This window comes from Monopterus albus, unplaced genomic scaffold (genome assembly GCF_001952655.1).
Source record: "Monopterus albus unplaced genomic scaffold, M_albus_1.0 scaffold39.1, whole genome shotgun sequence".
Classification (NCBI taxonomy): Eukaryota; Metazoa; Chordata; class Actinopteri; order Synbranchiformes; family Synbranchidae; genus Monopterus; species Monopterus albus.
This window is the reverse complement of record NW_018127919.1, coordinates 4,023,404-4,035,245: the sequence shown is the minus strand read 5'-3', so window position 1 is coordinate 4,035,245 and position 11,842 is coordinate 4,023,404. Positions and strand designations below refer to the sequence as shown.

General features: G+C 40.2%; 1 protein-coding gene across 2 annotated transcripts in view; it reads left to right on the top strand.

Moving 5' to 3' along the window:
* Positions 1–11,842, top strand: part of pcdh1a (protocadherin 1a) — a 94,219-nt gene that overhangs the window by 10,237 nt on the left and 72,140 nt on the right. The window contains exons 2-4 of one of the 2 annotated variants that reach the window (XM_020598748.1): positions 3,990–4,804; positions 5,669–7,855; positions 8,640–10,566. In XM_020598748.1, the coding sequence (XP_020454404.1) occupies positions 4,010–4,804; positions 5,669–7,855; positions 8,640–8,777 (3,120 nt within the window). In that variant the 5' untranslated portion in view covers positions 3,990–4,009 and the 3' untranslated portion in view covers positions 8,778–10,566. Of the gene's footprint in view, positions 1–3,989; positions 4,805–5,668; positions 7,856–8,639; positions 10,567–11,842 lie in introns of those variants that run through there. The other variant, XM_020598746.1, reaches the window with a different exon arrangement.

Genomic DNA, 11,842 nt, shown 5'->3' with positions numbered 1-11,842 from the left:
GGGGAGGGAGTGGAGAGAGGCAGGTGCAGCCGGGCAAACCTGACAGAAGGTCCACCTCCATACTGTGGTAAGGCTGCATTTGGTTTTTTTTTCTTTATGTTGGAACAATCTGGACCATTGCATGCTCACAGCATGAGCCTATGTGCTGATTGCTGCTTCAGTGAGAGTTAGAGTTCTCTCCTCATTCAGACAGTTGATGCTTAGATTGTATTTGGAAAGATATTCCTTAAGAGTATTTGCTGCTCCAGATCACCTCCATAAGTATCTGGCTTAGTGTGTTTGTTGGTTTCTCTGTTTGAGCAGGATGTTTTTTGCAGCATACAGTGCTTAAGGGAATTATGGTATGAGACTATATACGGCCCTAATAGCTCTGCATAAGTGCAGTGTCAACTTCATTCATACAACTTATAATAAAGTAGAGGTCACCCAAACATTAGCCAGGTCTAGGTTTTCCTATGGTTTAGCTCCTGCAAAGTAGCTCTGCAATTTTCTAGGTATGATGGGTAAGTTAGTGCATAAATGGAAGCGATTTATGCAGTGATTGTCTCAGTTAAACATCACAATGCTACTGTATCACAGTGCTTGGGTGTTGAGAAGGAGGTTGAGAGACTTTTAATAGCCAGAAGGATTTCACTTTTTTTCAGCTTCAGGCTTCCCCAAGATTCCAGCGTTTCAATGCTTGATCCAGTTGTAATACCTGTCCCATTTGCTGCCGTTCGTGTTCTAGAATTCAGTTTTTACAGAAGCCAAGACCTTAATCCTAGAAACAACAAAACTATTTGATTTTAGACTACTTGGCCAGGACTCTAATATGACAGTTTTGAACACACTGAAAACTTAACTTACTAATGTTCCTCCCTTTGATTATATGCTGAGTTCTGTTTTGTGATCTGCCTGAATCAGCTTGCAGTCTTGTGGGTCTACCACACCATCTGGGATGGCAGATGATAACCACATTTTTCAGAGAAAAAGTGCTGAGATGCAGGAAATGTCACTCCTAGTTGTGTTCAGCAGTTCTAATTTATCCACTTTGCTGCTCAGGTGGTGAACTTTGGTGAGACATGCAGCAGTTCAGGAAGTAACACATCCCCGAGTAGTGTAAAAACCTCACCATGACTTCAGAGCGCTTAGAAAAAAATGTGCTGTTGAGCTTTTTATAAAAGATTTGTGAGATAGCTGAGAAATGTGAGATAAAAACCCAAAGTCACAGTGTCAGTAATATTGAGCCTATAAGAAATTTTCACTGAGTGATGGCAAAATGCATATTTCACAACTGAATTTAACGTAAATGTAAACAAAGAAAAAAGAACACCAGTTTACTAAGGATGCCAGGCACAGTGCCATCTGGAAGACAGGCATGAGGCCAACCGAAAGACATTAAGTCATGAGTGCCATCAGCCATAACAATCATGTCACTATCAGCGCATGGCTATTCTTTCTACAAGTGGTTGTAATGGCAGTGGGGAGGTTTACAGCTAAACAAAACATGTTGGAATTAATGATGGTTTCCTTTTTGAAATGGTCATTTAGTAAAAATCATTTTGCGAACTTAAACACTGACAGCTGAATAAAGCAGATGATGAGAAAGTGTATGGTCAGATCCTTCAGATAACAATGCAGCAAATTGTTTTTTTAAGGTTTAGTGAATACATATCTATATTTCTTTATTTAACAAGACCTTTTACAAGCTTGTGTTTAATGTAAGTGTGGACAGTTATATGAAACATTTATAATAGCAGTAGATACTGATTTACTTCACTTACTGTTTTACTTTAATCACCTGTGTTTTGTAGGTACAGGAACTGCTTTTTTCCCCCTTACAGCACACATAAACTCTGAGAATGCACACTCACTTTTCACACCATTTTGACTAAAGACTCCCTCTGCAAATGTAAAAAGTGGTGCATCGATAACTGAGCAATTAGTACACCAATAACTTGCACTTCAAATTTTAATGTATTCAAAAGGAATGGGATTTCACATTCGATTTCTGTACATCTATATTTTGCTGTGTAGCTTAATACACGTTTGTTCTGCTCCTCTCTGGAACACTGTTTCAGGTCAGAAGCTGCAGAATGTACTGAGTTTATTACAGTATAACACTGCTCATACGTATGTACTGTATATTTCTACATAGCTTACACCCACACTAAAATTGCACTGATCCCACTTGTTTTCACCAATTCCTAAACCCTGATATTGGTAGGTACCCCTTTTTTTATTTTTCTGTTGAAATCAGTGTGTTTTAAACCATTATATATTATGAACTGGTTTAGTCCTGGATACAATCCAATCCATATAATAAGTATAGTATCAGAATCAATATCACCGTATTGGACTGGAGCATCTCTAGTACAAACATCTCAGTGCAATAGACTGTGCGCCCAGTCTGCAATTAAAGTAAATACAGGAATGAGCACTACATGATGAGTAAGTAGACACTCACACATGCTCCACACACAAAACTGGTGAATTGTTGCCACCACTGAGTTTTCCAGAGCACAGGACCTTTGTACTTAACCCCAATGCCTGTTTTCAATTACCAACAGAATAACACAGGCACACACACACACACACAGAGGAAATAATATTCTAAAATCATTGCAGTATGAAAAAAACTAAATTCTTTAGCTGGAGGAAATGGAGATTAAAAAAATATATATATATTTTAAATATGGGCTATAATTATAGAGTTGAAAGATTCAAATTCAAACATAATGAATGCAGTGTTTGAGCTAGTCAGTAGCAATGGTACATGGATGGAAATTTCTGAATTGTGTTATGTTACAAGTCACATGCAATGATCATGGCAAAATTGCATAATCTCTTTGGGAGGAAACTGCCTCAGTGACTCTATGACCCTTAGTATGCAATCCCTTGTTATTAGAGGCCTCTCTACTAATGAAATAGATCAAACAGTTTAGCTCTGTCAATAGGTAACATCATGGCAGGTTTGTATGTTTATACCGTAGGTTATTTCTGAGCTGCATTGCTTCACCACTCAATGTCTAGTAGTGTAATACTGAAATAATGAGTCTCTCAGGCTATGCTGAATCTCCAAGATTTTGTATTTCATTTTTATTTTATTACACAGCTGAAACAGTCCACACTGGCCCTCAAGTTTGTTTTGTGTACAAGCTCACAAGATATAATTTCTTGTCCCTACATTTCTACATGAAACTTATAAAGATGAGACATTCAGTGAAACTTATAAAGCTCTGGAACAGAAAAGAAACCATGCTAGGGTATAGTTCTGATTGAATTGTTAGACAAAGAACAGAAACGACAATACAAAGAAAGTAGTTTTTTCCAGCTGACTAAGTCACTCTGGGCTTTATGACTTCTTGATATGTGTTCTCGGATTTTCCTTTAAAATAAAATTGAAAGTATTACATTTAATAGGCAAATAATTAACATCAATTATTGCCTATGGAGTTGTGTTATAGCTACCAAGTGAGTGCAAAAGTTTGCATCCCTTTACTTTGAAATGGCAAAAAGAGTAAAACAAAGAATTTTCAATTTGAAGAAGGGTGCGCATAGCAGACAACCAAGCAATGTGGTAGACTTGGAACAAATATGCCATGAAGAATGGGCTAAAATCACACCTGAAAGGATACAAATGCTGCTCACAGTGTACCCAAAGAGGCTGGATGAGGTTAGGGAGGACATGCAAAGTATTAGAGAACATTTCATAAAGGGGAATGCAAACTCTTGCACTGATATGATTTGCATGATTTTACTATAACTTTTTTTTTATACACTCCCTCCCTGACCATTTGTGTTACTTCTGTTGATGAAGGAACATTTGTACCAACTGAATGCACAATAAATATTATGTTAATGAGAAAAAAAAATCTTTGTTTTACTCTTTTTGCCATTTCAAAGTAAGGGGATACAAATTTTTGCACTCAACTGTAAACCTTATTTTGATTTGATTGATTTCTAAAAGGAAACAACATTTTGACACTGGTTCTCTGTGTCATTTACAGACAGCTCTTCTGATGACCTAATGGAACTGAATTTACAAGTAGTGCTGTTTTGGGTCCTGATGCTGCACTGTGGCTCCGCTGAAGGTGGTATCCTGTACCGGGTCCAGGAGGAGCAACCTCCCAACACTCTTATTGGGAGCCTGGCAGCAGACCAGGGACTTCCAGACTCAGGTCACCTCTACAAGCTGGAAGTGGGTGCACCTTACCTCCGTGTTGATGGAAAGACAGGAGACATTTTCACCACAGAGATTCCCATTGACAGAGAGACCCTGAGGGACTGTCGATCCCTGACTAAGGGTAAGCCCTGCTACCTGGAATTTGAAGTATCAGTGACAGATCTGATACAAAATCAGAGCCCACAACTCATTGAAGGGCGCATTGAGGTGCAGGACATCAATGACAACACCCCCCAGTTTCCGTCTTCTGTGCTAACCATCTCCGTCCCTGAGAACACAATCATGGGGGCGCTGTTCTCCATACCTTTAGCTACTGACAGGGACTCAGACAGGAATGGGGTTGCTGGCTATGCGCTGACTGCGGGGCCAGATGCAGCAACCCTGTTTGGTTTACAAGTGGCTGATGACAGGGGAGGGAAACTCCCACAGCTCATTGTCCTGGGCAACCTAGATCGAGAGTTAAAGGATTCCTATGACCTGACCATCAAGGCAGTGGATGGAGGAAATCCTCAGCGCTATAGCAGTGCTTTGCTGAGAGTGGTAGTCACTGATGCCAATGACAACTCTCCTAAGTTTGAAAAGTCCATGTATGAGGCAGAAGTGTTGGAAAATAGTCCAGTGGGGCACTCTGTGTTGCAGGTAAGATGGTAATGCTGATTTCCTTTTAAACAGTTTTAATCAAATTATAGTGTGTAGTGCAGTTTTAAATTGTAATCAAAATTTCTTTTGCAGCTAGATGTACTGTTTTTAATTTTGCAATCTGCTGCCAAGGACCACAACATTTCTCAACCAGATTATCCAAAGAATAAAAAAAACACTTTAATGCAGTGTTTATAGTCAAAACGTATAAATTCAAGTCAAAGATAATGATGTGGTGCTTCAGAATAATGTAAATAGTGAAATATTGTTACAACCATAAATGTTCAGAATATACCCTCTAATGCTGAATTCATGGGAAACAAGGGCCACAATTAGATCTTTTTGAATCACATATCTTTTTAGCAATAAAGAAGTTGAAATATGTGACACTAGAAATATTAGAGAATTAGTATCTTATGCTTGTACAGGCAATTAAGCTGCTTGTTGCTTTGGTTGTGCTATTATACTTTCAGAAACAGTAAGAGATACACAGGAGTGTATGAGAGTGATGCTCTGTGTAGGATTTTCTCTGCATACCACTGTGGAATTGCACTGTCTTAAAAAAATAGGAGACCTGATATTTGTACATGTTTTTGTGGTGCTTTTTTCTAGCCTATTTTCTGGAATAAAAGAAAGGAGAAAAATGAAAAAAGGCCTGTGGCATAACCACCAAAAGCAGGGAGGAAGGGCATGCTGTGAAGACACGCTGGGGTTTTTAGTGATCAGACTTCCATTGATTTATTTGTTCATTCAATCACTGACCAGTGATTAGTAGAGAAACTCCTACACCGGCTTCATGCAATTCTAACCTCAAAATGTTGCATATGATTCATGCCCTTAACCGCAAACTTCCTTTTATTGTAGGTCAAAGCAAATGACTCGGACATGGGCCCTAATGGAGAAATAGAATACACTTTTCACCAAGCAGTAGACCCAGTACCAAAACTCTTACGAATTGACCGGTCCACTGGTGTTATTTATGTTAAAGGGCCACTAGACAGGGAGGAACTCAGCATCCTGTCTTTCTATGTGGTGGCGAGGGATAAGGGTCCTCAACCTAAAAGCTCAAAGACATTTGTAAACATTGAGGTGACTGACCAAAATGACAATGCTCCAGCTGTGGAGATTCGGGGGATCGGTCTTGTGACACACAGTGAAGGAGTGGCTAACATTTCAGAGGACATGCCAATTGGAACAGCCGTTGCTTTGGTGCAAGTCTCTGACAAGGATGAGGGAGAGAATGCTGTGGTCACTTGTGTGGTTGCAGGAGATGTGCCCTTCCAGCTCCGCCCTGCCAGTGACTCATCCAGTGACAACAAGAGGAAGTATTTTCTACAGACCACAACTCCTCTCGACTACGAAAGGATTAGGGATTATCGAGTAGAAATTGTGGCTGTGGATTCAGGAAATCCAGCGCTCTCTAGCACAAACTCTTTGAAGGTGCAGGTGACTGATGTGAACGATAACTCTCCAGTATTCTCCCCAGCCTTGTTTGAGGTAGATTTTGCTGAAGAAAACCAACCTGGGGAAAAGGTTTTGGATGTTAGAGCTTTGGATGCAGACAGTGGTACTAATGCGGAACTTCTCTATAATATTGTTGCAGACTCATCCATCAAAGGTTTATTTGAGATTGACCCAAATACGGGTGAAGTACGAGCCCGAAGCCCACTTGATCGTGAGCATAAAGAACAATATGAGTTTCGAGTTACTGCAGCAGATAAAGGTTCACCTGTTCATAAGGGGACGGCAACTGTTGTAATAAAAGTCCTTGATCGCAATGATAATGACCCCAAATTTATGCTTAGCAGCTACAGCTTTTCAGTTTTGGAAAACATGCCTCCCCTCAGCCCAGTTGGTATGGTGACAGTCCTTGATGTGGACAAAGGTGAGAATGCTCATGTTCGCCTCTCTGTAGAGCCTGATGGAGGGAAGTTTGTTGTTCAAAATGGAACAGGCACCATTCTCTCAAGTATCTCATTTGACAGAGAGAAGGAAAGCAGCTACACCTTCCGTCTAAAAGCAGTGGATGGAGGAGAGCCACCCAGGTCTTCATATGTGGGTGTTACCATCAATGTACTGGATGAAAATGACAATGACCCCGTGGTCACTAAGCCTGCCAATTCCTCCTTCAGGCGTTTGTCACCTTTAGCTTCCCCAGATAGCCATGTGGAGTTAGTGGAAGCTGAGGACCTCGACAGTGGGTCTAATGCAGAGCTGGTCTTCAGTATAGCTGGTGGAAACCCTTACCAATTATTTCGCATTTCTCCTTCCAGTGGGGAGATCACTCTAGCAAAAGAGATGACCCGAAAACATAGTGGACTACATCGCCTAGTGGTGCGAGTGAGTGACAGAGGGAAGCCTGCACGTCATGCCACTGCCCTGGTGCATGTCTATGTCAATGAAACCATTTCAAATGTCAGCTTAGTAGAAGCCCTAGTTGGACACAGTCTTTACACTCCACTAGACAGGGACATTGCTGGTGATCCTGACAATGGTTTTGCTGCACAGCGTAGCAACATTTTGTTTGGAAGCCTTGCTGGTGTGGCAGGTGTTGTCATGTTGATCTTGGTGGTGGTATTTATTCGGCACCGCATTCAGAGGGAAACTAAAAGTGGGTATCAGGCTGGCAAAAAGGAAACAAAAGACTTATATGCACCCAAACAGACACCAAAGAATGCCAAAGGCAAAAGAGGAAGGAAAGGCAAACCCCAGAAGTCCCCAAAACCACTTGGGGAAGAGGAGGAGGTCAGCCTTCAAAAGGGTCTCAAGTTCAACCTTGATGGAGTCAACGATAGCCCCAGGATACACCTGCCTTTAACATATTCACCAGGAAGCCCTGATATAGGAAGGCACTATCGCTCCAACTCCCCCTTACCCTCCATCCAGCTGCAAGCCCAATCCCCGTCAGCCTCACAGAAGCATCAGGTTGTCCAAGACTTGCCTGCTGCCAACACCTTTGTAGGAACAGGAGGAGATGACAACTCCACCGGATCAGACCAGTACTCCGATTACAGCTATAAGACCAGTCAACCGAAGTACAACAACAAACAGGTAAAGTCAAGCCTTAAAAATTTGTGAAACTACTGTCTAGAGGGTCTGTTAGTAGAGTGGGTGGCTGGTTGCATTGGATGAAGGTACTAAAGAAGGACAGTTCAAATTTAGAATTATTCTTACTGTTTGTGACACTTAAAATATAGAATGAAGACCTCTCATGTATATTTTCAGCTACAGTAATATGACATGAACTACTTCACAGACAATAACACAATACAAAATTTGAATGCCTTTTATTATTTGTGTGCCATTTCAAATTATAAAAATGTAAACAGATCCTTAGGAATTTATCACATCTTTGTTACAACCTCTCCTTTTTTATTCAAAATATAATTCTCTGCAGAACTGCACAGAAGAGATAAAATGTCTACTTCCATTTGAAAACATATAGCTTGTTTAAACTGAATTAACCTGTATGTGCCAAATTTCCATTTGGACTCTGACATTTTAATATAATTTGAGAATAATGTTATTCTGATATTTTCAGGTGTTTGGACTTTAGTTATAACTACAATATTGTATCAATTATTTCTCCTAACAGCAGCAGTGACATGCTGTCTTACTATTTGTATTGCCTCCATTTAGCTTCTGTGGAGGGTGACACTCGATACACAAAAAAGTTACTACAAAAAAAAGATTAATTCTAGGTAAACGTTCAAGTGATGCACTGCTAGGAAGCTTAGTCTTTTTTTCATCAGGTTTGCAGTGAGGTTGAGCAGGAAAGGACTGAGTAACTTTCTTCTGCTCTTCTGTCTCACTTCTTGTGCTCTGATCTTTGCAGGTCACTTGCTGTTATCTGCCTGCTCCTTATGCTCTTATCTCCTCTTATCTGTACAGCATTTGGCAAGGTTCAACTCACCATGGAAACAGAAATATTAATAGACTCAGATGGGATTATGAACAAAAAAAAAAATTGTAGATGTCTAGGGATAGAAAGCTAGTGTGTCTCTAGGTTTCTGTGTCATCTGCAAGTGGGTGCATGGGCGTCTTGGACTAGACAAGTGTAGATGTTTATTTGTGTGTGTGTGTGTGTTCACGGGGTATAAGGCAGACTACCATAATCCTTCAGTAGTGTACATTCTGTGCAGTACATCAAAGTGTCCAGATGTCCTGATCCCTTGTGCTTATTAAGAGAACAACATGCCTACTTTTGAAATGCATCTTTTCTCCCCCAGTAATTAATGCTACCGAACTATCACTGGCAATACGAGAAAAAGAATCTGTGTCAGTGGGAGGTAAAAACGCTATTACATAACTTCAAAGCTTCCCCCAATTCCAAACACATCTTACTACACTGGTGTTCCCTCTCAAATAAATGCAGTGCATCTACATACAGTATGTGATTGGCAACTGAACTTTAGTGATATCATTTGTGAATCACACAACTAACTAGCTCTAACAATGCAATATTCCCATTGCTATAGTGGCATTCAAAACACTGCCATTATTCTGTGCTAAAAAGCTTGACATTGATGTTAAACAATTTATTTTTATACAACATGAGTTGACATGGACTTCCAAGATGCTACAATGTCATACATACAAAACAGTTTGACATTTTCCAAGACTTTGCCGATAAAGTTTACCACATTAAAATGAACAAAAATAGAAGGGGAAAATATGCCGCTGAGTTCTGAACAGCATGTGTAGCTGACACATTTTCTGTGGAGATATCTTCAGAGCCAGTCTCACAGTTGGCTGGTTGGTAGTTTCAGCAGATGCTAGCTGACAGCTTAGGTGATCACAAGCCTTTGTGGGTGGAGTCAGTTTAGAGAACAGTCGACACTGTCTCCTTGATGGACAACATAAGGGACCAAAATGACTACAAGCCACAGGGTGTGTCTGGGTATTTGTCTGTAGTGTCAATCTCGGTGTTTGTGTGTAGATTTGCTGCTTGGTAAAAGTGTGTTAATTGTAACCGCAGCACAGATGTAAGCTCATCATCACTTGACAGCGTGTGTGGTTTCTCAATATGATAACATAAATGCGTATGAGACATGACATAAGTGATTGACAGGCTGTGTAAAAACATGGACAGATGTTGAAGCTCATGTGACATACCTCAGCAGATGTTGTCTCATGTATCGTATCCCCTCTCACACCAGGAAGAAGAGAATGACCAAAATATATCATTAAAATAACTGCCAAGAGATGTGACAGATGTAGAGTGGTGCCCTTGCTTTAATTAATTGTGCTACTCTCAACAGTGGCTTTTCGCTGGGAATGTGGTCAGGTGTCTAGGTTTCAACTGAAGTTATTGATATTCTGTCTGAAAGTTACAGCTTGTGTCTAAGTGGATTATGAGCACATGGAATGTAGCAATCCATGAACATAATGTATCTCTGTAAATATCTGCAGCATTATGATTCTTTTTGTCCAACTCCCTCAGACATAAATTAAAAGCAGTTCGCTTATGAACACCAGTCTGTTGACAGGTGAAGTCTGAGTCTGTGTTCAACAAACTAAAGTAGTCTGATCTGGAAACTATGCTTGTGAGCGCTACTATAGTTTCAGTTTTAGACATTGATAGTAAGGGCACATTTAAAACACTATGATATTTTGGCCAGTCCCTGCTTCTTTAAAGGACTTTTTTTTTTTTGGTGTTAAGATTGTCATGAGGGTTCTTGTTAAGACAAGGGTCTATTGAATGAATCATGTCAATGGAGGTACACAGAATCCACATAGACATCTCTCACTGACAAATGTTTGCAGATGTATTAATGTCAAAAGTGGGATGTAAATAGATACTAATTTACCAAAAATGTACATAGACTAATAATAGGGACATGTATTAGACATAAAGTACTTTATTGTGTGGGTGTATTTTTTCATCAGAAGATGAATATATCAATACTGTACATTTAAGAATGGTGAGGGTGCAAAACCTCAACAGATGTTTAATTAAGATGCCCTAATTAGATTGGAGTATTCAGCATGTGCTGGCTATATGTGCAAAGACATACTGTATTTGTTATGCTTCTTGCATTAGGGCATAGCACTGCTGTCAATTCAGAAACATTTTCATCTTCTCCCAAGACTTCAGAGAATTTTTTCAGCCCTTTAGTTGCTTTAGATTAACCCACTTTGGCACAGAATTCCCAAAATGCGGTTGCTGGGATATAGTATATTACAACAGACACATGCTTTAAACCACAGTTGAAAGCAATAGGGCAAAAAGAATCCTTTGCTTAACAACAAATTTGAAATAAATGCCATGAATGAACTCGGATATATAAAACCTATAACTGCATTTGCAGCCAACAGTTTCATGTACTGTGTGTGTCTAGAACCAATGAAATTCAAGACCATGGACAGTGCTTTTTGTTGCCCACTGTTCCGAAGCCTCTGTACAGATGAAGCGCCGCTACATCATGAGTGGAGTGAAAGATGATGGCCCATGTGGGACTGATATTGTTGGACTCCTTTCCTCTGTGGGCCTCTGTTAGCATGCTTTAGAATGACACCAAATGCTTATTAAATGTTTGAAATACTAAATTTAAAAGAGGCCATATTTTACTAATAAGTGGTGACAGCCTGTGAACATCTAGACAATCAAAATAGAACTGAGCTATTTTCCCTGCTCCTTTAACTGTTATGGTTTAGTCCCCCTCACCAGGAGGGTGAGGGAGAACTGGGGTTGGACTCAAGATGGCTGACCCAGGTGCTAGTACAAAAAAGGTGGTTTAATGGAATAAAAACATGACAACATAACAGGGTCCATAATACATACAAGGGAAGGGCAGTGATGACTAAGGAGACCAGGACGAACAGGTACAACATACACACTAATGGCAGGAACTAGCAGGAGGATGAGAACGGACAGGTGAACAAGAGGAACCAACGTAAACAATGTAATCCACAGCACAGAGACTGTCAGCGTGGAAGACAAAGCAAGTATTTCTGTGTTGCTAACCGCATAATTAGCGTGATAAGGTCAAGCCAAAACGCACAGAGACTGTCAGCGTAGCATCTTACACACGTCTA